The sequence below is a fragment of the Dermacentor andersoni genome, chromosome 1 (assembly GCF_023375885.2).
Source record: "Dermacentor andersoni chromosome 1, qqDerAnde1_hic_scaffold, whole genome shotgun sequence".
Lineage (NCBI taxonomy): Eukaryota > Metazoa > Arthropoda > Arachnida > Ixodida > Ixodidae > Dermacentor > Dermacentor andersoni.
This window is the reverse complement of record NC_092814.1, coordinates 2,994,559-3,021,840: the sequence shown is the minus strand read 5'-3', so window position 1 is coordinate 3,021,840 and position 27,282 is coordinate 2,994,559. Positions and strand designations below refer to the sequence as shown.

The following is a 27,282-nucleotide window of genomic DNA, read 5'->3' as shown; positions in this document are numbered from 1 at the left end:
CTGGTATTTATTGATTGTACTGATCACCCTTTCCAGCCTGCTGCTTCTGGAGGCTTGGAAATCTTTAGGAAAGAGCTGCAGCCTCTAGGATTTACGCATGAGGTCCCCATTGATGATTCTTTGCGCTTTCTAGATCTCAGGCTGTACCTTGTTAACAAACATGCGTGCTGGTGCTTCCAACCGAGAAGAATCCACTCTTGCCCTTTAACTCGACACACTCAAAGCTTGTCAAACGAGGTATTATAATGTTATGCCTCGTTAACAGCCTCAATAAATCTTGTCTACACAAGATGCAACATAGTCTTGCTGCACAGGTTGACCACCTTTCTTGGGCTTGCTACCCTCTGCCCTTAATTTCAGCCATAGCGGAACAGCTTCTGAGGCGCACAAAACGTGATGAGCCCGCTCAGTCAAGGAGCCCGCCAGTTGAAAGACGCAGGTTTGCAGTGCTAACGTATGTGCATGATGTCTCCCATAGGCTAAAAAAGATTCGGTAGCATGCAGGAATCACAGTCGTTTTCTCGGACCCGCAAAAGCTGGCAAGGCTCTGTAAGCGTGTAAACGCTCCTAAATCACGTCAGAGTTGTTGCTCTGTCGGGCACAGAAAACGTTTTGTGACATGCGCAACGAATGTGGTTTACCAACTTCTTGCTTCGTGCTTAAACGATCGCTTAAGCGAGCACTATAACAAAGTCCATAACGCTGTTCAATGCCTTCAATGCCGGGACTGCGGCTGCATGCCCCTCTTTGAAGATACGGAAGTTTCAGCGAGACACAGCTCACAGCTCACCCGGGAAATTATAGAAGCTGATTTCATCTGAAACATGGGTAGTGTGTGCGTTAGTGCCCCCTCTATCACGCTGACCCCTAGTGAAGTCTTGTATCTCAACAGATAGAAATCGTAATGTTCGTTTTTTTCAAGTGACCACGTTCTTAGTACTATGAATTGCTGTTAAAACACCCTTTCTGACTGCCTTTCATTTTCTGCGCATGCTCCCTCTTGTATATACACACACGATGTGGAAACGCGATAAAATATTGTTGGAAGTCAGCGCAGTGTATGTCGTCTCTTGCAGTCCTTGTCCTTCGCGCTGTATGTCATTTTTTCTCATGAATTACCAACTAGCCCAAGCAACCACCCCAGTTAACCGTAATGTTTACGTGGAAACGCTTGCCGCGAACGCACCAAAGCGAGCTTTGTGGTTGAACTACGGCATCTTGCGTGCGCCGCGATGCGGCGAAGGCGAGCAAGGCACCGGCCGCGCCGCTGCGTGGCCCCTAACGGCCGATCCACACGAAGGACCAAATTGCTCTTTTGGACCGCGGTCCGCGCATCACGTGATAGGACGTCACCAGTTCGTGCGTACCGCCGTTGACCCGCGCAAGACCGCGGCCCTCGTGGTCCAAAAAATCGCCGAGGCTTTTCCCGCTTCCGTTTTGGCGGCGGACCGCATGCAAACCGCAGCGATTTTGGCTTAGCCAGCGAGTGTTATCCGGCAACAGAGTTAATTTAAAATTAAATTATGGGGTTTAACGTGCCAAAACCACTTTCTGATTATGAGGCACGCCGTAGTGGAGGACTCCGGAAATTTCGACCACCTGGGGATCTTTAACGTGCACCTAAATCTAAGTACACGGGTGTTTTCGCATTTCGCCACCATCGAAATGCGGCCGCCATGGCTGGGATTCGATCCCGCGACCTAGTGCTCAGCAGCCTAACACCATAGCCGCTGAGCAACCACGGCGGGTCGGCAACAGACTGTCTTCAGCCAAATCCAACCTAGTTTTCGGCTCAGCAAAAGCCAGTCAAGCCAGTCGTTTCATGTCCGCCGTTCCGCCTACACGTGCGTGCAGCAGATATATTTCTTAAACACCGTGTCCGCTTGGAGTGACGAGGAGTTTTTTTTTTTTTTTTTTTCATTTTGTATACCTCGTTGAGCAGTTCCCGGCTTTGTGGGGCTCGAGCCGGAATGATAACAATGATAACACTCTGGCCGAGAGTGTAGCTGGTTGGTCTGCTCTGCCGTCTGCTATGGCGGTCCGCCGTGTGGATGTGCTCTGCGCCGGACCGGACCGCGCCGGGCCGTTACGTCGCATCACATGACCGAGCGGCCCGCGGACTTGGTCCGTCGTGTGGATCGGCCTTAAGGCGCCCATCGCGGGCGCCGCGGCCGGACTGTGAACGCCAAGGCCGATTTGTATGTGTGAAGGTGTTTCTTTGAGTTTCCGCGAAACAGAATTATGTTTTCTCGTATAATGAAATTAGAATCCGAGAGCTACCATTTATGTAGGTTGTGCGCAAGTTGTAGTTTACAATTTTTTCTACGTATTTTAGCTTGAGAAGTTCAATTAGTACAGTCGATTGCTTGCGTCATATGGAAGGCCTGAGTATGCGTGGTCAGCAAACCTTTTGCCGATGTCATGTCTGACGCTGGACAACTACGCGGGACGCCGACGCCGTGTTTTCTGCGACACGAGTTTCTTAACACTTTCGCTTTAAAAGAGGAGAAAGATAAGCCTCGAAATTCTTCCTGTGGCACCCTTGACAGCAGCTCTTTATAGTAGGAGTTGTATCTGCCTATTTCAGTATATTGAGATCGGTCGGTAAGGTATGAACGAACTAATTCCAGCGCTACTGTGTAAACATACTCCTAAATATGGGAAAATTTGCAGCTGGAGAAAATCCAATACCATGGGCCTAATTGTTCAGGAGGAGCAGACAAGCAGGTAAGCAGCTGCGAAAAATATTGGTTGAGATCAACATTGTTGACCTCGCTCATAGAATTCCTAACTGTCGCAGCCCTAGGTGACCCCAAAGTACAGGAAAAATTGCGGTTCAGGTCAACCTGAAAACGTGGGAGCATCGTGAAGCCAACATTTGCCCAGTTACGCATAAAATATCGTCGTTGCAGGAACAATTTCACTCTGTGCCGGAGCCGCAGGTCCGGCCCCCAGCTTGACGCTATTCATTTCGCTCCTGAAATGTCTCAGTACAGGAATCTAACGGCTGCAAGCCTTAGCAGACGATATAAGAAGTGACCGCTGTCGAGCATGACTCATAAAAAAACAAAAAACAACCATTACGCTTTCATAAAGTCTGTCGCGATAGGATAACAATTTCCTTTCAATTTCCTTCGGTATCGAAAGGGTGACAGTTGCATGGCAAGGAAAGATGAGCTTGGTTTCGAATCCCGGTGCACCCGTCGCAGAAAAGTGAGATGAAAACTTCTATATTTATTTGACCATAGTGAAACCGCAATAAACAAATAAACTTGCACAAAGGAACCTCACTCTATCTCTAGGCGCAGGACAAAAAATATCCTTGAATGCAAAGCCAAGACGAACATGTATGCTAATTTTCTTTTGTCTGAACACTAAACCAGTGAAACAGACTGACTGAAAAGCAAGTGCATTGTGTAATTTATGATGTATTTTATTCGATACTATATCCCCGCTGCTGTAACGCCTAAGGCCCCACGGGGAATTCTTCCAATAAAGAATAAAAAATGTTTTCGCGCGAAAAAATTATTTGGTATATTACATGCGTGAAAGAACAACAGGCTAAGTAGACGACGCCCGCTTTGCGACAGGCCTCTGACCACAGCGCCACTGCATACCGTCATGACGCGTAGAAGCAGTGAAGGATGCGTACATTTACCCCTAGCTTATTCCTCACCATGATTTCTTCCGCAGTGGCTATTCTTTGTGACTGACGCGTTGGGCAGATGGCGCCTGCGTCGCTGCAGGCGTGGCGCCACATAAGCAAAACGCCGCTTGTTTCCTGCCTCGTAGCTCCGCAGACTCAATGTGGCAACGATGCCATTGATTGGTGAGCGCAGCCTGGACGTGTGAGCTAGCTGTGAGAACTTCGATGTCTATGTTTCACGAGCGGGCACGGCGATAGCGCTGGGCGCAGGTCACTCGTGCGTTTCGTTGTCCTCTTACAGGCGTTTTTGCTGTCGATAGACAGCGCCCTGCCTCTGCTTCGTCGGTACCCGTGTGTGCAGCTAAAGACGCCGACGCGCTGGGCAATGAACTCTGAGGTGTCTTCGAGGATGCCCCGCCCTTTACTTCAATCCGTGGCTTTGTAACGTCACCAGCAAGCAGGGTTGCCAGTTCCGCTTACTATAAGCGAATGTGGGCTTCTTTTTTCACCGAGTCGCTTATAAATTTTTACAGTCGCTTGTCGCGTTTTTTTGGGCTTACTCGCGCTTTTCCTGCAAATATTGTTATTTTAATGCCCATCACGCGCGTTTGTCGTTAAATATACGTGATAGTAGCAGGAGTCACAAAGTACGAAACTGTCCCTATCCATTAATCAATGTTTTGACGCCCTGCCAGCACTCGTGGTCGTCTGTGTCGTAGTGTGTTGGCGGTGTTCTTTGTGCGAAATGGCTTCGAAGTGATCGAAATATGGCAAACGATATTGTAAAGAGTGGGAAAAGGAAGCGCAGCTTAAGGACTGGTTACGTCCAGTCACCGGAGACGATAAAAAAGCTGCATGCAAGTATTGCAAGTGTGAAATCCGCGCTCATCATGCCGACCTCGTTCAGCACATGGCAACAGAAAAACACGCGAAGTACTCCCGGCCACTTTCCAGCGCACGTTTGACAACCATGGGTTTCACCAAATCATCGCCTCCAATGACAACACCAGAATTGGAGCTCAACCTGGCATGTTGCTCGGCGTGTCATGCCACTATCAACTCTGTGAATCATCTCGGCGAGCTGTTACAGTCGTCCACGGCGTGCGAGGTAAAGCTGCACCGAACAAAATGTGCGGCACTAATAACAAAAGTTCTTGCCCGTTGCCTGCTTGAGGATCTCGTGAAGGATATATGTGCCTCGCAGTACTCATTATTGATTGACGAAAGTACTGACGTAGCAAATGAAAAGCAGGTCGCTGTCGTGGTTCGCTATTTCAGCACCTCACTAAAAAAAGTAGTGTCCACGTTCCTGGGACTGTTCACGCTCGAGGGTTCAAGTGCCCAACAGATTGCACAAGGCCTCTTGGACTTCTTGACCAGTGTTGGTCTGGATTTCATAAGGTGTATCGGAATTGGAACCGACGGATGCAATGTTATGGTTGGGAGGAACAATTCTGTGTACACACACTTGCGTCGAAAAAATGAGAACCTCATGCTAGTCAAGTGCGTGTGTCACTCGATTCAACTATGTGCAAGCAAGGCAGTAGAAGTGCTGCCCCGCAGCCTGGAATTCCTGGTTGGCCGTTCGTACAGTTGGTTTTCGCACAGTTCGCTGCGGCTTCAGGAGTACGGCAAAATTTACAGACTGATGAACAACGGCAAAGAACCATTAAAGTTGGTTCAGCTGTCGGGAACGCGGTGGCTGTCAATCTCCGGCTGCTGTAAACGTATACTGGAACAACGGGAGGAACTCAAGCTTCACTTTACCATCTGCAAGGACAAGTACCATTGTTATGACGCTGAGATTCTGTCCGAAATGTATCGGGATCCTGTCAACAAGCTGTACCTAGTGTTCCTGAACCCGTTGCTGCAAGAATTCTCAAGAATCAATAAGCTGTTCCAACTTGAAACTCGAAATTCACTGAAACTGGTTGATTGCCTTCAGAACCTTTTCCGATCATTGATTTGCAGAGTGCTCAACCCGTTGTACATCCCAGCTGCAGGAGAAAGACTTCTGGAAGTCAACCTGGAGGACAGTGCGACCCACCTTCCACTTTCTGCTGTGGACTTTGGAGTGCTGTTCAACATCGAAGTGGCAGCATTGAAACTTAACGCTGAGCAAGAAGAAGACGTTAAATTGAGATGCCGGGATTTCATTTTTGAGGCTGCAAAGCAAGTGCAGCTTAGGCTTCCTCCCAACATTCAGCTATGGCATTCCATGAAATCATTCTCGCCCGAGAACGTATTGAGCCAGGTAAAACTGCCCCTTCAGGACGTGCCTCTCCTCAAACTGTTCAAGGGAGATGTAGGACTGCTCGATACTCAATATAGACGGCTGTGCCTCCTTCCTTGGAAAAATGTAAACGACAAGGACGGCGCTTCTTTCTGGGTAGAAGTGCTAGATTTCAAGGATGCAAGCGGCGAAAGTTGTTTCAAGGAAATAGCAGAGTTCGCTCTGTCATTGTTGGCCATGCCCCTTAGCAATGCCGATGGCGAGCGCGTGTTCTCGCACATGAACCTGGTGAAGTCGCGCCACCGAAACAGAATGAAGAATCCAATGTTGAGCGGCATCCTGCACGTACGTTATGGCCTAAAGTTTCGAGGTGTTTGCTGCCGGGACTTTCAACCGACATTAAAAATGTTGCAGCTATTCAACTCTAAAAATATGTATGGTTCCGAAGTAGCCGCGGAGGATTTTCCTGATGAGTCGAACACATCCGACGATGACTGTGTGTAGTTGAGCCGTGAAATGAACCATAGGTTGGATGAGTCAACAAGTAACTTCATTCATGTACAGGCCAACGCGCAATGACCAGGGTGCAGACTACCCTGGGGACAATGTTAAAAAACTAAATGAGTGTTTTCGCTCATTCTTGCGGATGTTGTTGCTGTTCAAAATAATTAAAGTGATTTGTTCGCCTTCCCTTGTTATTTGTGCGATTTTTTGATACTGTAATTAAACGATTTGCGAGAATCAGAAAATTTGTTATCGTCCGCTTCTTTTGGGCTTCTTAGCAAAAGTCGCGCCGCTTTTTTTGGGCTTGTTTTGGGGTGGTTGTTTGCTTATTTGCTCGGCAGCATCTGGCAACTCTGCCAGCAAGCTACCCTATAAAGACTGCACCGTTCCTGATGAACTTGAGTGGGCACGGCGAAAGCGCTGGGCGCAGGTCACTCATCATGCGTTTCGTTGTCGTCTTACAGGTTAGTTGCAGTTCCTTGAGAAGTGATAACAGATTCCTGGTTGTTGTACCGTGCCCACACACTTGCGTATGCATTGCGTACGACTGTTCTTGTGTTTGCAAACTCTTAGTTTGTGGCAATGTACAGGAAAATCCTGGACCTACGGTAGAGGAGATGTTAGCAATGCTTGTGGAAGGTCAGAAGTTGCTTAAAGCTGATATATCCCACTTGAAAGACCACCTGGAGACTATGGAAAAACTGATACATAGCTTTGGTGCCCGTTTGACAAGACTAGAAGACGAAGTAAAAGAACTAAAGAACAAGACTTCCCTGAATGAAGGCGTAGCGGGAATAGAAAAGACGCTTCACATGCAGCAGGAATAATTAGTAGAGGATAGAAGCCGCCGGTAAAGCCTGATTGTATTCGGCGTTCCTGATACACTTGCAGAATCGGAGGCAACCCTGCGAACTACCATTATAAAAGAACTATTTCAAGATGGACGTCACATGATAGTCGGTCGCCCGTATTCACAGGCTTGGCCGGCCAAAGCCGAATCATTCGATTATTCTTTATTTCCAAAATTAGAGGGAAAAGCAAGCGGTCTGGAACAACGTAAAAAAAAAACCAAAAGGAACGGAAATTTCTATTCAGAATTACTACTGTGGGGACACACTCAGAAGGCGTAAGCTACTTTGGGCCAGTGCCAAGACTGATAACGAAGCCGGAAAGAAAGTGTCTCTAGTACACGATAGGCTTTGGGTTGACGACTGCCCTTTCACGTGGGACGATGGCTCCCATTGACGCAAAGCAGAACCAAAACCGAGAAGTGTTTGCCGAAACCTTCCAGCGGTTGCACCTAGCTAGCGACTACAGCCTTGCCAGCTACGCTTGCTTTCTCTGAATTCTCCAAGTGTTGTAAATAAATTGAATAAACTTGAAGAATTGCTGCTGCTGCATGATTCACATGTACGCGTCATAACAGAAACTTGGCTAAATGAGTTTATTCGAGACGATGAAGTTGTTTCGCCGACCTATCGGTTGTACAGACGGGATAGAGGCTCACGTGGTGGCGTTGCTCGAAAGTGGGTCGACGTACAAGTGCTTGATCAGATTGATAACCACGAAAGCCTGTTTTTGAGAGTGGCGTTTTCTTTATATTAGGTTTGTTCTCGCTGTTTATCGCCCTCCCGATACTGATCACTGGTAGTTGAACCAATTGTGCCATCACGCGCTACAATTTCAGGGAAAATGTCTAATAATAACTGGTGATTTTAATTTTCCCTTTCTTAATTCGCAAGCGTTTCATTATGGTTGCTCTACGGCCGGAGACACCATATTGGACATTATGCTTTCCCTTAACCTCGACAAAGTCATGAAAGTAAACACAAGAGGAAATGCAGTCATAGATCTTTTGTTTATCAGTGACATTTTCGGTGCAGGTACTGTGTTAGTGGAGGAGGGTATTTCAGATCACAAATTAATTTTCTACTTATGGATTAAAGACTCTGATAGGCAAAAAATGCTTCTGTGATAACAGTTATCAAGGACTTTGCTCGGGCGAATGATGTGGCCATAATAAACTATTTGGATACTCATCTATGCAATCCTATAAGTAATATAGAGGGAGCATGGAAGCAATTTCGCAATGTTATCCGCCACTGTATCGAAAATTTTGTGCGACTAAAAACGTTCCGTCAGTGTAGATTAAACCCATGGATCACCATAGAAATAATTCAGAGTAAAAGAAAAATAAACCGACGGAGGAAGAAACGTAAAATTGCATCCGAGCAGTTCAGACTCCTTAAAGACGATTTCTTATCGAAAGTTAGGCAAGCTAAAAATATTTTTTTTTCAACAAGAGCCTTGCGGAGCTCTTTAAAAACGATCATGTCTAAGTTCTGGCGCTACTTAGGTAACACAAAAGTCGAAGTGTCCAAATTGAATGTCGATGGTGTCATTCAGACAGATCCTTCTAGCATAGCGGAGACCTTTAACGAGTACTTTCAAAGTGTATTTTCTGAGTATGAAGAATATGAGCCACGAACCAGCGCATCGGACCTCCCGCAGACATTCGGGTAACGGGTGAAGGGGTTTTGGCGCTGATTTTAAATGTTGATACGCGTAAAGCTACTGAGCCGGGCGGCCTCCCGAACCTAATTTTGTGGAGATATGCCGAACAAATTTCTTGGTACCTAACAGAGCTCTTTAACTTTTCACTGGAAATGGGCTAAATACCTGATGATTGACGTCTGGGGCGTGTAGTACCATATAAAAAAGGGCAGCCGTCTTCTGCCTTCTAACTGCCGTCTTATTTCAATGACCCCTCAATGCTGTAAGATGTAAGAGCATGTGATTGCTAAGCGCATACAAGACTTCCTCTCCGAACATAAAGTGTAATCGGTTCATCAGCACGGATTTGGACAACGAGAAAAGTGTTCTTGACATGACTGGCCAAGTAGATGCGCTGTTTATGGAGTTTTGCAAGGCATTTGACAAGGTACCGCATGTTAAATTACTATATAAGTTGGAGAACATTGGACTTCCACTCAGTGTTGTTAGGTGGATTTGCGCGTACCTTAATCATAGGGAACAGTTTGTACAAGTGCAGAATTTTTCTTCCAGTGTGCTCCCAGTTACCTCGGGGGTTCCACAGGGGAGTGTGTTGGGGCCATTGTCGTTTTCAATTTATATAAATGATTTAACGGAGCTAATACCAAAAGATGTCTCGATCAGATTACTTGCTGATGATTGTACGGTTTTCAAAACAATCTCGAATGCAAATTACCACGCCTTTTTACAAACAACTGCTATGGAAATTCACGACTGGTGCGAGAACTGGAGCATGAAACTGAATAGGGAAAAAGCTGTTCTTCTACGTGTAACAAGCAAAAAATATCCGAGTACCTTCACTTACCACATTAACGGCAGCACTATAAAGGAGACTGATAAATATACCTACCTAGGGGCAACTCTTAGCAGTAATCATTCATGGGGTGTGCACATTTCAGATATTTGAGCGTCAGCTTTTCAAAAGCTATGTTTTCTTATGAGGAAACTTAGAAACGCTCCTGTAAGTGTTCGGCTTCTAGCTTATAACGCATGTGTTAGGTCGAAGTTAGAGTACGCGTCTGCGCTGTGGGACCCATATGTTAAGAAAGATATGTTACAACTTGAGGGTGTTCAAAGAAAGGCTGTACGGAACATATAGAAGGACGGATTCACCGTCATCACTGATGAACCGTAATAAGATTACAACTTTGGAGATACGTAGAAAAATGAACCGACTTTTGTTACTTTACAATTTTATGTCCGCAAATATTACCCTATCTGAACCAAGTTATGCTCAACCTGCGGCTACTAGGAAAACAAGGCACACAACGGAACATTCACTGAGGCCTATTTTTGCGAAAACTAATTTCTACAAATAGCTTTTTTTCCCTAGAACAGTGATTGAATGGAATGAGTTGCCGCCAAGTGTTATCAAGGCCGAAGACCTTTCGGCAGAACAGGCACGTTTCTTTTGTGAGCTATAGATACTTGCACTTGTATAAATGTACGTATTTTCTGCTGGTTTAGTTCTGCTCTGTCTGTTTTGGTTCTTTCTGTTTTGTTGAAAATTGCTTCTCCAGTGTATTAGCGTGGTTACTTTTGCCCCTTTTGCTGTTTTCAAGTTTATTGCTGTTATTTATTGTTTGTCATTCCGAAAATGCCCCTCATGCTAGGGCCAAAAGATTGGCCTGCAGTATGGTTAATTAAAAATAAATAAGATGTCAAACAATGCTTTTTGCCATATCAACTTCCACAGTGCTTGACTGCTGCCACTGAACGCACAGTCAGTGCAGGCTCTGCCCACTTGTCCATAATGCGAAGCAGTCCGAGCAAGAACAGTGCATGCAAGTACATCTTGTCTAAGCTGCTTGGGTGTACAAGTGAAGAGACCTTTCCTATTCTGTCGCTAATTATTTCATGCTGCAGAATGCGGCGCCATTTTAGCGAGCTTCAAGATTATTATTCTTTGCTGGAACAGAGGGGCTGAAAATCTTCAGCCCCGAGTACTTTCGGGGCACTAAGACTTTATCAATTCCTCGCGTACTATTTTTCATATCTTTCCATGCACGAGCAGCCACAAAAAAGAACGGCTTACAAAATATTTTAATTGCAACAGTCTCTGACTGTGACGTCGCCATGATGAATAATTCCTTATATCTGCAGCTACTGATTCAAGACAGCTAAACAAATGATATTACTCAGCCTTTTTCATCAAAGCTGGCGACCCAATTGTTTTGGTGGAGATGTCGATGCCACGTGAACCGTTACTGAAGAGTAAGAGATCTACGGCGTCCACTTAAGTACCATCTTTGTTATCTGACACAGGAGACTTTGGTAGAAGAGGATGACAGAAAACAATGCCACACCAATTCAAGCGCGTTTGTTTTGTGTTTTAACAGTACACACAGTCATCTTGCTTCCGTACCGCGTCACCGGCCCTCCTCGCACAACCACATCCATACGCGTGCTAGCTTTGGAAAACGGGCTTATCTAGCTCGGCTTATTGACTCACTCAGAAGCGTGACCAATCAGCTGTCTGTTCTTCGTAATGAAGCAAAAGTGGTCGACGCAATACCGGTATAAACATAGTTGGCTGTCACCTCCAAAGCATGCAGACCTATTAATATCATACCGCACGCTATTCAACGGTTTCTTTATTAGAGCTGTTCCAAACAACAAGTGCTACATACGACCTCGCAGTGACCCGCAGGGTACCCATATGAGCCGGCTTAAGAGCTAAAACATTGCACGGCGCTGCCGTCCCTTGAACTTTGGTGAAAATCCATGAGACTGCAATGTCATACTGTTTTGAGACAGGCTAATGAATGAACCATGCCCCGCTGTGTCACTCGCTGTGACAGTGCTCACCATTCCGGGCTCAAGTCGCAGTTGAAGCTGGGGACCGCTCACTTGCACCGGGCAGGGCAGGGCGTTGACGAACGCTAGCCTCGTGAAGCCGGCCGGTGAGGGGGCCTCCGCACCACTCTGCGCGCGCAGCGGTGAGCGCCAAGCAGCGCCTACGACAGGCTCTACTCACCTCGAGCGCCATGTCGAGGCAACCGGCAACGGCGAACGCCGCAGCGGCCGCCACACCCCCTACAGTCATCTTCTGCAGGGGCCTGCATTGGCACAAGGGATTGGCAGCGACAGACACGCGCATGTGTGAGATACGAACCTGTTGAGTAGGTTGCAACGGTTGAACATGGGGTATACACCGTAGCTGAAAACAGGCACCAGCACAAGTATGAGCAGCGGGTTCACCAGCTGCATTTGGTCCGGGAGCACCTGGTAACCAAGCTGCGTACACACACGAAGCAATGTCGCCACCATAAGGCGTGTTTTGCTGGGCCGCCAGGAACGCGGTCGTCAATTAATGCACACAGGAAAACTGCACGAAGCATTGCACAGCAGGAAGAAGCTGACTGGCCCATCCTGCGGGCTGAGTCAATAGAGCTCCTCCCATAGGCATTAAATGATGAGGGGGCATTTCAATAAAAAAAAAATTCGAAATCATAACACAGGTAATATAGCACCATACAACAGGTTCATGTTTGTACTATTACTGAGCCTGGCCGGAGAACGGTCTTATTACTTAAAGGAAAAATGCACAGATGGACCGGCGCTAACATTTTAAAACGCGCGGTTATATATATACACGGTAACTAAATGTCTAGTACTAGCATGCCTGAATTTGCCAAGAAAAGGTGCCGTAGTGTCTTCGCTAATACGACTATAGCGATATAAATAGAGCTACTGTGAACGTTTACGGTCTACCGCAGAATTATAATGGCGGTAAGAACGAGACCATCTGTATGTTTATAGCAATGCAGCAGAGGATAAAAAAATAATTTGTAATTGAGCAAGTTCTCATGCATTATCAAAAGGAAATATGGTTTGATTGACTGTTACTCAGTAGAAAAAAATGGCGGTACATTTTCGCGGTTCCCACTGGGTCAAGTCGGCAACGGGGACTTTTACGCTAGAGTCTATACTTTCCCTCCAAATTCGGGACGCTTGACAACCACAACTAAACTTGACTCTGCCACTCAACGTTTCGCGCACTGCGCAAGAATTGTCAAAATAGGTAAATTTTTACTATTTCCGTTCTCCTAAGAGGCCCTGATTGGCTTGTTATTCACTTTCGATACTAACTATCCGTTGTTCTAAACAGTTTACTGTCCCTAGACAATACTTCTGCATTTTGATTTTTCCCTTAAACGCGCTTAAGCCGAATACTTCTATGGGATTTCAATGCGACAGCTAATCCCCTGCTTCTCTTGCTTCACTTGGAGTCTACCACATGGAACCTAACCCACCCAGCGTGTGTTCTTGACATTTGCCAATTTTATTGCGAGAGCAATTATCTGAACACGCCAAGCAACTGTTCACCTATGCCGTGAGGTTCCTGATGTATAAATAACTATGCATAAAAAAGCTGTCCGACGGCTCAATTCGAACAAAGGAACTCTAGCACATAAGCCCGAGACTCTAACCGTTAGGCCACGGCAAGTATAACAAAGCAATCTTAAGAATTTCCTGCATGCGTTTTTGTGGCTTCCAGGGCGCTTTTTCTTTTTAAAGAGTAGGAACTGCGTTACGTGGTGCGTCGTGCCAATATGTCACGTATAGTTTCAGCAACAATCCAGGAGTCGTTGTTGTTGTTGTCGTGGCCACTGAGGGAGTGGCCAAGAAATTAGCGGATTATTCCAAGTTATAACTACAGACTGCTATAGACTAAGTGATGTTGAAAGGTGGACTTAAATCTTACAGTGGAAGGAATAATGTCAGGACAAATCGATAATCATTAACTGAAAAGCACAAAAAAGAACAAAAATATGCAAACTCAACAATCTATTCCGTTGGAGTCCATACTGAACTATTCGAGTGCGGGGCAAACGATGCTCGTGACTGCATCACAGGGTACCTAGGTCCCAAGCAAATGAGGGAAACCTTACAATCGCTGTCAGTGCTTCGCCCTTCGAACCAATGGGCCCCTTTCTTCAAAGCAGCTGAGCCTTAGGAAGCTCGACGACGTCTTTCTGTACAGCAAGAGCCGTAGCTTCGCGTACGCATCTAAGGCTAATTCTCTAACCTACCCTTCATAAACCTGTAGTCCTGATTACATTTTCAAATTGAAAAAAAAAATTCGCCCACGATTACGATGCTGCCTATTTTGTAATTGGAACGCAGCTATATACGTATTTTCCTTTCGCGGTATATTGGCTGGCCGCGGGCAATCTGTCTCGTGCAGCACGTTGCAAATAGAGCCACGCGGGCGGGAATCGCCGCCGCCGACGAATGCGCGCTACTCTGGCGCCATCTCGTGGCCATTGTCGCCGCACTGCGCTCCTCTTCGCCCCATCGTCCTCCTCCGCTTTCCACCCCATGGTTCCGCTGCACCCTCCTGTACGCTTTCTTTCTCGCGTTTTTCATCTCCCGCTGCTCTCCGCGTTCGCTGTCATTTATCGCTGTGCTCGTTCGCTCGGTTACGCCGCCACCGACGCTGCCGTAAGAACCGGCGCCTAAGAGCTGCGTTCTAGAAACGTCACAGCACAGTTACAAGTGCGTAACACGAACGTTAAAGTGTAACGGTCGTGCGGGCTAGGTGTTTTCGCTCCCAATCTCCAATTCGCCGAATCGCTCTGGGGCCTGAAGGTCCATCTTCTCCGTGACAGTTCAAAGTAAAATATGTTTTACATCGATCATGTTTAAACTACGACATTCCCGCAGAATACTCGAGTGCTCATCGGCCGTCCAAGCATACACTACTGTGTCCGAAGGCGGTAAGATGACCTGGGCATGACCACATTGGAATCACGACGAGTAAAGGATGCCGGCGTTATGAGGAGTATCAACTGACGAAGCTAGAATACCGAAGATGTGACGACGATGACAGCATCGCGACGAAGGCATGGAAACAATGACGGCATTATGACGACGGTATGAAACGCATGCATAACGACGACTGATGACATCGACCCAACGACGACATGGTCATGACAAAGGCATAGAATATCCCTCACCAGAACAGAAATTAGCCTCCGCCGTGCAGTATTAGGCCACTATCGCCTTCATGTATCCACAATCAACCCATGGCCTTCAGTTGCCAGCAGCTGCGGAGCAAGTGACCAAGGCGGTGGTCAGACCTGTAACGCAGCAGAGGGTGCTGAGAACCTCTGGACCCGGAAAGGCCGCCAATGGAAACTGACCCTGCCAACCTTTCACGCCCGACCTTTGTCGAGTGAGGCTAACTTAGCAGGACTCTGAGGAACTAACAGTTTGGGATATTATTGGCCTTGGTAAGGCTAGAAAAACGGGTGAGGCTTATACTGTGTTGACTAAGGGCCACGTCCTCTGCTACAGAGGACTTCAGGATAAGCGAAAGTACGGGGTAGGAGTCCTAATCCACAAGGACATAGAGGGCAACATTCACGAATTCTAAAGCATTAATGAGAGGGTCGTAGTAGTGGTAATGAATCTGAATAGGCGGTATAGAATAAAGGTAGTACAAGCCTACGCTCGAACCTCCACTCACGATGATGAAGATAGAGAACAGTTTTATGAAGATGTTGAATTAGCGACGACAAAAGTGGAAACTCAGTATACTGTACTGATGGGCCACTTCGATGCAAAAGGGGGGAAAAAGGACGCTGGTGAACAAGCAATTGGCAACAACAGCATCCTTCTATAAACAGTAGAGGAGAGATGTTTCTACAATTCGCGCAAAGGAATAAGCTCCGAATAATGAATGCTTTATTCAGGAAGCGTAGCAACCGGAAGTGAACCTGGAACAGCCCTAATGTAGAAACAAGAAATGAACTAGATTTAATACGTTCTGCCTATCCCAGCATAGTGCAGGATGTGGAAGAGTTAGGTAGGGTAAATTGCAGTGATTATAGGTTAATGAGGTCTAGGATTTCTCTCAATATGAAGAGAGAAAGAGTAAAATTAGTCAAGAAGATACAGGCCAACCTACAAGCAGCAAGGGTGATAGCAGAGAAATTGAGGCTGGTGCTTGCGAATAAATATGCAGCTTTAGAACAGAAGGATGAAGATGACCTAGAGGCAATGAATGAAACCCTAACTAGGCTGGCTAGAGAAGTAGCATTTGAAGCTGGAGGTAAGCCACCAAGGTAACCAGTAGGTAAGGTCTCCCAAGTAACAAAGAACTTAAACAAACGATAAAGCATGAAAGTGTCCAACTCAGGAGATCAGAGAGAATTCGCTGAACTATCATAACTGATAAACAAGGAGGAAAGTAAGGAATATCCGAAATTACAACGTAAGAAAGACTCAGGATGCAGTAAAAAAACGGACGCAGCATGAAATCAGTGAGAAGAAAACATGGCATAGGACAATCCAAGACGTTTGCATTGAAAGAAACGCAGGGTAATATTAGCAATTGAGAAGACAAAGTAAAAACAGCGGAAGACTTCTATACCGACCTGTACAGTACACAGAGGAGCCAGGCTACCTTCATTCAAGGTAGTAATCAACAGGATACAGAGGCTCCTTCTATAACTAACGATGAAGTGAGAAGGGCCTTGCAATACATTACCCGGGAACAAGCGGCAGGAGAAGATGGAATAACAATCGATTTAATCAAAGATGCAGGACATACCAGGCTTGAACAGCTTGCGGCCCTGTATATGCAATGTCTCACGACTTGAAGTGCTCCAGAGAACTGGAAGAATGCCAAAATTATACTAATGCACAAAAAGGACGACGTTAAAGAATTGAAAAACTACGGGCCCATTAGCGTACTCCCAGTATTCGTCCTCTATCTAGCCTAGTCACCGTCAAGGCCGTCAATATAGGCTCTGGAATCGCGTTTCTAACCCGAAAAGGCGAAATTTTGCTTTGTCATTTTGTTGGCAATAAACAGAAGCGGAATAATTGGAGCGAAGAACGCCCTCGCCTCCAGTGCTGCGCGAAAGCTGAGTGAACATGCGGATAGGTGTGGATCCCGCGAGCGCGCGCCCACCGTGTGAATGCGGCCTTGCCTGGTGGTGGCCAGTGTCAAATGACCACGTGACTGTTTGGCCCACAGATTAACCATAGAGAAAGAAATTCAACAAGAGGGGACACTCTTCAAAAACTGGCAACAGGAAACACGTCACGCCTAGTTTCAACAACATCCGTTAGTTGACGCGAGCATCAGAAAAAAAAGAATGTGAAATAAACTTCCAGACAACGTTTTATTTTTTTTATTCCTTCCCACTAAAGGTGAAAAAGTTTTGCGGGTAAATGAACTTATACTTTGCCACTTTTTGATGCGTTGCCTAGCAACAAGCTAGCGGCACGCCAGACGCGCATGCATACGTCATGCAAGGTCGATTCAAATAGGTCGCGAAGCTTCGGGCGAAAAGCGGTTCCGTACAGATTGTCACCGACATCAGCATGGGGGGTTATGGGAGCAGCGATTGAAGCGCGAATATGTTTGGAGGGAACAAACATTGGGAAAGAAAAAAGCGTTTTTTTAATTGAAACGAGACACAGTTAGATTCATTCAACGAAAATAATATTCCTAGTCAATTTTATATACTCGTGACGAGTTAAGAAAATACAAGTTTAATTTTATTACTAGTAATAAATGAATTTCTTTTCACGCCCACCGCTACAGGGGGCGTTGACGCCACTATTACTCGCAATGCAGTGCACGTCTTGAAATGGGCAGAAAGGCGCTTGTAAAGTTCACCTGTTGAAATACGCCCCCCTCACAGTTTGTGCTTTCTTGCTTGTCGAAGTTTGTCTGAATTTGGTGACGCGGGTAGCTTCATCGCTTCTTAATCTGTTCAGTCAAAAATAGTGAGTTACGACCACCAGATAAATGTGTAGTTGTTTTCGCGCGACTGCGCTGGCCGACGGGCTTGGCATCCGACAATAGGATCAGCACTCTGCACCTAAAGCTTTCGTCGGCCTCCAAAGAAAGTATGTTCTTTGCAGGGATGCTATTTCGACAACCGTACGGCTGGGCTTTTCCTGCATCGCTTTTCACGTTGAAAGCTCGAAACGCCCATCAAGTCGAATGGCGGGGCATTTGAATATATAGCTCCAAAGGAAGGACAACAAAACAAATTTCGCGCCTTCGAAAACAAGATGACGTCACTTTTGCTTATAACGGACATGGCGTCACATTATTTTTTCTTCCGCCGGAAGTGTTCCCACCACATACAGATGGCGCTAAGCCCCATGAACCGCCGATGGACCGCCATGTTTTGAACGTATGGGCTCCTATGGAAGCTTCGCTACCAGGTATATTTACCTTGCGTCATGCGCCAGACAAGCCGCAGGAGTGAGCGAGGCCGGTCGTACGTGCGAAGCTCGCGTGCTCGGCGACCCGTCTGTTTTGGATATAGCCCATTTTTTGGGCTCCCGGCCTTCTCCATGCTTCTCTTGCGTATCGTCTGCATTTCGACACGGCACCACTGCACTACTGGACTACGGCAAAGTGAGAAATTGTATTTGACAGTGTGCGGCGCATTTTAAGCACATTTAGGCTTAGTTCGAGTGGCGCAGTTAGCGAAAAACAGCTCCGCCGTCTTGGCGCAGTTAATTTGAGTTAATGCCTCGTCCTGGGAGATGTTTGCGACGCTTTCTATGAGCCCCAACATTACTGTAACTTATTTCGGTAGTTTTTGGGCACGCTTGCCGCGCCCGGCTTATTGACGCAGTAAGCGAAAACCGGCTCGGCCGTGTGACGCATTTGCGCGTGTGCATGCGTGTACTACGTTGTAGCGCCTAAGACAGACAAGTGTTCGCGCATTCTGTGGCCCCCAACATTATTGTAACTAGTGTCGTTATATTTGAGGTAGTTTAGAAGCACGGTTGCCGCGCCCGGCTTATTGACGCAGTTAGCGAAAAGCAGCTCGGCTGTGCCGCAGTTAGTTTCGCGTGTACTGAATCTTATGGTAGAAGTTCGTGACGCATTCTCTGACCCGAAAAAGTATTGTAATTAATTTGGTAACTTTTTGGGATATCTTGAGGCTTGCTCGCCGCGCCTGGGGTTGTGAAGGTGTTAGCAAAAAAGCAAGCCGGCCATAGTGAGTTAGTTTTGCGTGTACTGAATTTTAGTAGGACAAGTTTGTGACGCATTTTATAGCCCTGCAACAACATATACCTTATTTCGGTACTCATGCTTCTCGAAAACGCGACGAGCGATTGCCGAGATTGATAACACGGGTGTGTTGCATGCGCCGGCAGGACGCGTAAAAGATAACACGGAGGAGCTCAAGAACATGACATTTATGTATTCTGAGCGACTGAAAACAGGCTTTGCACCCACGAGTCTGACTTGAGTGCGATTAGAAGGCATTCTGCGAGCGTGTAACATGGTCTGGCTGAGCCTGTATTGTAGTCACCTTGGTGTACTTGGCGTACCATCGTGTCGACTGATCCCAAGTTGTTTTGGAAACGCGCAGTCACCCGTGTATTTGTGCACTTAAAGTGCAGGAAATAATGCCCGGGAAAGGAAGGGTGCTTGAAAATCGGATGTTCAGATTTTATTGCATTGTTCGGGAGGAGTCTTTGCTGCGAAATGTACGTAAAAGTGAATTTATCTGTAATGCCGCTCATTCACCACTTACGCACGTTTCGCCTCTACACGAAATACTCCTGTTAGGTCAATATACCAAAATGATACATGCTTGTAATTTACTTTCTTTAAGCTGATGGCATCCGGTGGAGCATCGTACGGCAACGACTTCTGCTTACCTGGTGCCACAACTTTGGATGAATGCAGAAGAAGCCCGGAACGAGCATTTATATAGAGCAAAATAAACATTTCATCATTTCAGAAGACGTCTTTCGTTTTCTTTATGAAATTGCACCTGACAGATTCGGTGCAGTCTTGTAAAGGCCAATCGCAATCATTTCTACTTAATAATGGAACGATTCCACGCCAAGGCCACGCGAGGTTCAGCAGAAGCGAAAAAAAAAAATGAATGCCGCGCCGAGCAGCGGTGCCGGCTGTTAAGAATGGCCATACGGGGTGGCAACGTGCCAGCTTTCAGCCCGCTGCACGTGTTCCAAGCCCACCAGTCGGGGCGCCTTCCGAGAACTGCGGACGGCGGGCAGCCACGTGGCGCGCGATCAACTCCGGAAATTGGTACTTGGCCGCGCCACCCGAGACGGAGCACAGTTCTACGAAGCCCTCGGTCGTCGACTCCGGAGCCTTTGTGTGTATGGGTTCGAATGTGTGTGCCTTTGTGTGTATGAGCCATAGTGCGGGGCGGCGGCGAGTTTACAATGCTTGGACGAACCTTCCCGACCATTCCTGCTCCGACACACCCCATCCTCCAAGTCGGCACACCTCATCCTCCAAGCCGGCACACCTCACCCTCCATTCCTGCTCCGTCCTCGTCCGAACGATGACGTCGAACTATGACGTCAAGCGGAGAGCTTATAAGCAGCGTTTGCCGGCTGCTAGGGCGTGCTCGTGTTGTGATCGTTGTCGGGAGCTGAGTGCTCTGTCATACTAGAAATGAACTAGTGAGCTGTGTGCTCGTAAACTGTTTGCTGTATGTTAGTTTTGCGGGCTCCATATGGGAGTCACCCAAGACTGCCAATGCATCCTGCTAAAACTGTTAATATGTAAATAAATCCTGTTCACCGAGTTCCTGTCTACGAACTTCATCTCCTTCAAATGGTGGCAGCGGCGAGATAGTCCGACGACTCCTACATCTGGTCGACAGCGGTAGGACCGTCCGACGAATCTAATACGGCGCGGCGTGTACAAACTGGTGTTCAAAACGCGCGCGCCCAAAACCGAAACCGGAAAGAGTCAACAACATCCGCTTGGTGTCCTACAGTCAATTCGGCCGCTGGGCTCTATGGGAGTGTCCGCTCTTGTTGAAATTTCTTTCTCTATGGATTAACCCTGATCTTGCCCTCGCGCGTGGATCCAGCTTTAGGCGACCCGCTTGTCTTTTCTTTTTTTATTGTAGCTCTGGTTTCTTGGGCTTTCGCCGTATTCTTGCGTTCCTTCTGCACTTTCACACGGAACCACTGCGCTATTGCTGTACGGCAAAGTGATAAATTTAGTTTGAGAGTCTGCGCTGCTATTCAAGCAATTTAGGCGTACGGCACAGCACCGAGCATTGTGACGCAGTTAGCGAAAAACAGCTCGCCCGCTGTGGCGCAGTTAGTTGGGCGTGTACTGAATCTTTCTGGGGCATGCTTGTGACGCTTTCTTTGACCCCCGGCATTGTTGCAACTTACTTGGGTACTTTTCGAGCTGCGTTTGGGGCACGTTGGCCGCACCCAGCATTATGACGCAATTAACGAAAAGCAGCTCGGCCGCTGTGACGCAGTTAGTTTCGCCTTGAGTGGAGCTTACGGGGTAAAGTTTGCGATTCTTTTTATGTCACTCCCCTTACTCTGACATGTACGTTCTGTCGATCCTCACGCCTTGTTGAAAACGCTACGAGCGATTTCCGAGAGTGACAGAACGACAGTATGCTGCTTGCGCCCGCAGAATGCGCAAAAGGTAACGCTGAGGAGCTCAAACACCCGGAACATGTAACTGGAAAATTCTATCTTCTGAACGAGTGCAAACAGGCTTTTGTCTTGAGTGCGAGTAGAAGACATTCAGTGAGCGTCTAGCATGTTCTGGTTGCAAGCCTGTGTTGTGGCCACCTCTCTACATGGTCTACCAACGTGTCGGCTGAGGGCAAGTTGTGTCAAAAACGTGCTGTCACCTATGTATTTGTGTTCTTAAAGTGCACAATAAGAACCAGTAATGGGGGACGTAATATTTCTATGAAAACCCGCAAGCTGGAGAGAAGTAATTATTAACGGGAAAATCAGACATCCACCCGTTCGTAGCATTGCTACAAAGGAAACCCATACGGGTTTCTCGAAAGAAAAGCCTCGCAGTCGCAGAAAATTTCGTCCTGGTCCGGGACTCGAAGCCGTGGCAAACGCCTTTCCGGGGCAGCCGCTCTACCATGTGAGATAACCAGGCGGCTAGCAGAAGGTAGGGCGAAGTCGAATTTGTCAACAACTCGAAACAAAGGCAAGAGTTTGACGTAATAGTTCTGCGGAAACCTGCAAGGTGGAGGAGAGAAGTAATTAATAAAGGGAAAACCAGACATCTACCCGTTCGTAGAAATTGCTGGAACGGGTGGATATCTTAAAACCCATACGAGGAACACGTATGGGTTTCCTTTGTAGCAATTGCTACGAACGGATGGATGTCTGATTTTCCCTTTATTAATTACTTCTCTCCACCTTGCGGGTTTCCACAGAACTATTACGTCAAACTCTTGCCCTTGCTTCGAGTTCTTGACAAATTCTACTTCGCCCTGCCATCTGCTAGCGGCCTGGTTAGCTCAGATGGTAGAGCGGCTGCCCGGGGAGGCGGTGGTCCCAGGTTAAAGTCCCGACCAGGGCGAATTTTTCTGCAATTGCGAGGCTTTTATTTCGAGGAACCTGTATGGGTTTCCTTTGTAGCAATTGCTACGAACGGGTGGATATCTGATTTTCCCTTTATTAGTAATGGGGGAATGCTTGGAAACCACATGTTGTCCTCATATTTTATGTGTGGTATCGTTTGGGATGAGTTGAGTATTTTATAGGCCATGTTTGTAAAAGCCAACTGCTTTTGTTTGTAATATCGCTTATTGACGTTTTTTTTTTTTTTTTTTTACACATATCTCTCAACAGAAGTATTTGTTGGCGTGGTTTGTGCTTGCTGCAGAAAACTGCGTCTACACGCAGTTTTTCTGTGAGGTCTAAATACCGAAATGACATGTTTGTAATTTACTACTTCAGCTGATGCGGTCGGTGGAGCTTCGTACAAGAACTACCGTTGCTTACCTGATGCGAAAACATTGGATGAACGCAGCAAAATCTCGGAAAGAGCATTTATGTAGCGCAATATAAACATTTCCTCATTTCACAAGGCGTATTGCGTCTGTTTTATGAAATTGCACGTTGCACAGATGACAGATTCGATGGAGGCTTTACTAATGATAAAACGGTCCCACACAAAGAACTCCCGCGGTTGGGCAGTCGAAGCAAAAACAAATGCCGCGCCGAACGGCGCAGCCGGCGTTACGCGTACCAACTGGCGTTCAAAACGCCTGAACCGGTACCAGCAGTGTGGTTCAGGTCTTACTGCAAGCCGCCTGATGCGCTACAGCGAATGCGGCTGCTGGGCTCTGTGGTAGTGTCCGCTCTTGAAGAATGTCTTTCTCTATGCACAGGGTTTTAGCGGTAATAACGATGCTAAGCTCTCAGGGTGGGACCAAATGAGCGCTTGACAGCAGGCTTTGTTCTCGGTACAGGCATTGCTTTCGGGCTTCCTACAGAGGCTGAGAGTAAAACGGTCATGTAATTATATGCAGATCATCCAGCTTCTCCAACACGTGGGACGTTGAAACGAGAAGTGGGCTTTGGCCGTGTTCACCTGCAAAGCGCGCATGCTGCAAGAAGCGGCAGGTGCAAGATCGCGTTGACGAGCAAAGCACTTTTCTACACTGCGTGCAACCTACGCTCTGATATCAAACGATTGACACCAAACAAAATATGGCAGAAAAATACTCACAATTTCACCGTCCATCTTATTTGCCTGCAGAGTCCACTGTGAGCCCTGCCAAGTGATGAGTCCAGATTACATATTTATCACACAGCGATCAGTCTGGAACTTCGGCAAGCAGCAGACAACAAACCAGATTTTTGTTGTTTTTTTAACAATCGCAAAACGTGCATAAATTGTGGTTAAAACATACCGCCATTAAAATGCATCGCCAATCGTGTACCGTCAGCCTCATAATGTGCGCCTGCTCTCTCATGCGCAAGCTTACTCAACTAAGGATGACTAACTAAATAATGTGATCACTTCTTGAAATACGCCTTCCATTTGCAGGAAGGCGGCAAAGGTTCTCTCTTTCTTTTTCCACACCGTTAAAACGAACCCTTTCTCAGCAGCGCTTCTTCCTTTCTGTCTGTCTACTCGGCTACATCCATATTTTTGTATGGATCATAGTACGCAGGATTGACCCTCCAAACTTTCTTCAGAATATACATAAGTTGGTATTCTAAATCTTAGCGCATATGTATTTCCTGATTCAGTTATGGTGTCGTATGGTGTCTTTTTATGTATATTTTTAGTGTTTATGTTTCAATGCGCAAGCATTCTTTGGCGAGTACCTTAGCCCCGTCACTCGAAATATGTAATGCCTTGTATCAACAAAAATGGGTTATTTGTTTAGTTAAGACAGTTAATCGCTGTAATAGTGTAAATGTATATGATAGGTAGTTTCATAATCGGTAAGGAACAATTTAAAAAAAGAAATACTAAAAATAGAATACCCATAGGGACACATAGCGCTCCTTAGAAAATGCATGGGGGAGCTTAAAGTGCGGGTGGGCCAACTTAAATTTGGGGATGGGTCAACTTCAAATCTTGGGTTCGGCCAAATTGAAATTTGGAGATGGAGCAACTGAAATTTGGGGGTGCGCCAACTTAATTTTAGCGGTGTCAAGCTCAAATTAGAGGGTATGCTTGCACATACTTAACAACACCCGTGGAGTTCCTGCGATCATGTTAAATAATCGCCTTAGCGCTATGCCATCATTTTCGCAGTCAAAGCTGGTCATATGGCTGTTCTGAGTAAGATTGAAAAGCTACAAGAATAGCAGGTTACAAAACTCGCAAAACTAAGCATTTCGCGATAAAATAAAAATAGGACGCCACTGAAGGTGGAATTAATTTACTGAACGCAAAGATGGCTGCGCTGGCCAGGTGACCCGGAAGCTCGGGCGGTGCTGCAGCTGATGTCGATCCCGGCGCGAATAAGACACAATTGGCCGCCATTGCTTCACGCTGTGACGACATTGAGAATGCTGACACCTGCTCTTTAACATAGCGGAGGACAAAAAGAGAGAACTGGTCAATTTCAGAGGAGAAAATTGTCCAATTCTGTTCTGAAAAGCATGACATAAACTTAACAGGCAAGCATTCCGAAAGAGCACCCAGATTAGGCAAACACGCTGATAACAAACATAGGCCCATCATTGCCAAATTGACTTTCTATAAGGATAAAGAGCGTATCGATAGTATCAGCAGCAGGAAAACTTAAAGGGCCCCAGTTTTCTATACGAAAAGACTTCTCTTCAGGCACCATGAGAGGCTAGACGAAACTTCGTTGAATTTGCTAAGGCGAGAAAAACGTTTTTCAGCTCAGCGTCGATAAAAAACGCATAGATGACGCAGCCTACATGTACGACCGCGTCACAATCACGGTAGTGCAACTGAGCAAATAGCTGAAGCATAGCACGTGCACCCGTGAATTCAAACAGGCACCAGAACCTCGAATTACGCAGTCACTATCCATATGATTTCATAATATTCGAAGCCTTATGCGCAAACTCCGTCAGGTCTGTTCCTTACTTGACGATACAGGTTCAGCTAATATCATCTTAACTGAGGCTTCATCCTGTCATCTCAGACTGTCATTAGTGAGTGGAGAGAGACAAAACACTACGGAGCAGCAGCAGCTCCAAACACCATCGAGTGGCTGACAAGGGATGTTGGCGGGCAGTAACACGAGCGGTCGCACGAGGAAGACAGAGGATCAGCCAATCAGTGGTGGGCACGAAACAACGGGTACGAGGAAGGCGCAGAGACGAGGGGACAGACTGGAACGCTCGGGAAGCGATCACTCGGAGACAGGGGTTCGAAGGTCGCCAATGTCGGGGTCGTCGCGGTCCAGACCCGAACACGAGACCCTCAACAGAACAAGGACGACCCCGGCTGTCCCTGAAGAGATCCGCGGGGTGTAGGGCTCGGATATTTCTGCCGCAGCTGCTGCTGTCGGCGTCCCTGCTCCTGGTGCTAATCCCGAGCTCCTGGAGCTGATCTTGAGCCGCCGTGCGGAGAACAGAGGTCACCTGGGGGTGACCAGAGGCCCGGAGCAACGCTGGTGAGAGGCGCCACGGCGGAACCGCGAGCCAAAGAACCAATACGTGCGCCGCTCAGCTGTAGCGGTCGCACTTGGACGACTTTCGACTCCGACAGCCTTGGACTCTGACACCCACAGTTAGCTCTACCATGCTCCCGCGTCCCTCGTGTGCCCGCCACATCACTACCACCGTCAAAGCAAGTACCAGTGCATGATCGCAACGCACTGCCCCAGTAAATAAGCCTTTCGATGATTGAGTTTTCTCTATTTGTTCTAGACCGACAGTCATTTGAACTTCTCGTGTGGACTAGCGTGGCTAGTTTTACTCTTGTTTTTCATGTACTTCCTGTGTGTTTTTTTAGTGTTCTCTTGTTTTTTTTTATTGCAATGACTATTAAGGTTGTTTCTTGAGAAGAAATGGCTTCGTTTTTCCTGAACTGAGGCTCTGCCTCAGATTAACAACTCACACACGAGGAACCTGTCATCAAATAGACAATACAGAAGAATCGACATTTGGGCGAGTTGGTACTGGTTGAACTTCTTGAACGGGCAACGGTAGACGACCAAGACAAAAGGCAGGTAAAACACAGGACAGTGCTGTCCTGCGTATTTACTGCCTTTTGTTTTCATCGTCTCGCGCTGCCCCTTCAAGATGTTCAATCAGGCAATGAAATTAGTCCCACGCATAACATCTATAACATATACCGATTTGATCGTTCTAACAAGAGAGGCTGAGGCGTACTGACAGGCAATAAAAAAGACAATAACCTCTTAGTTAACTGAGTTTTACACTAATCTTGAGATTTTATGGGTTGTGTGCTTGACTCGTTTTGAGAAATTATTGTTAGGTTAATGCTATCGTCCTCCAGATTCGAATCCACCATTTGTTAACGACTTCCGAAGCAGCATAACTCACGCCGTCAAAACTTGTCCAACTAAAATAGTTTATTTATTCGGTGACCTTAATTTTCCTTGATTAAACTGGACGTAGTTGTCACCGACTTGCCACTTCTCATCTGAATTCACTGCTTTATTGTTGGATTTTAACCTGTTCCAGATGCTCACCCAGCCCACTCGTGACTATAATGTACTGGAACTGGTGCCAATAAGGGCCCAAATTACATAGAAACTATAACATATTTAGATGGCTTCAATGAGCACAGGTTAACGCAAGTGATCCTTAAAGTCCCAGCTCGTCTTGCTGGTACAAGAACAAAACCAATTCCTGATTATAATAGACTACATTACAATGTTATAAATGACGACCTAGGTACATTCCTTGACACAGTGTTAATACCTTCTTTCCATAATCTGTTTGTAGACAATAACTGGGCCTTATTCAAAAACAACTTAGGTTCACTAGTAAATTCATACATTCCATTAATCAAAATAAAAAATGATAAACGCCATCCGTGGTTCTCTAAGTCACTAAACCGACTGGGAAACAAAACAGAAGAGATTGTACGCTGCCACAGAACGCGCGCGCACTACCACGTCTT

The 27,282-nt window shown here is 46.6% G+C and overlaps 1 protein-coding gene and 1 long non-coding RNA gene across 2 annotated transcripts in view; one reads left to right on the top strand and one right to left on the bottom strand.

Annotated features, from left to right (window-relative positions):
* Window positions 1-27,282, bottom strand: part of LOC126545625 (solute carrier family 15 member 1) — an 809,365-nt gene that overhangs the window by 91,379 nt on the left and 690,704 nt on the right. The window contains exons 12-15 of the mRNA XM_072286047.1: window positions 23,425-23,469; window positions 12,052-12,173; window positions 11,914-11,995; window positions 11,745-11,861 (exon numbers count right to left, since the gene is read on the bottom strand). Coding sequence (XP_072142148.1) covers window positions 11,745-11,861; window positions 11,914-11,995; window positions 12,052-12,173; window positions 23,425-23,469 — 366 coding nt within the window. The remainder of the gene's footprint in view (window positions 1-11,744; window positions 11,862-11,913; window positions 11,996-12,051; window positions 12,174-23,424; window positions 23,470-27,282) is intronic.
* Window positions 17,743-20,491, top strand: LOC126546092 (uncharacterized). Its single transcript, XR_007602512.3, has 2 exons — window positions 17,743-18,327; window positions 19,544-20,491. It is a non-coding gene; the product is annotated as an uncharacterized lncRNA (long non-coding RNA).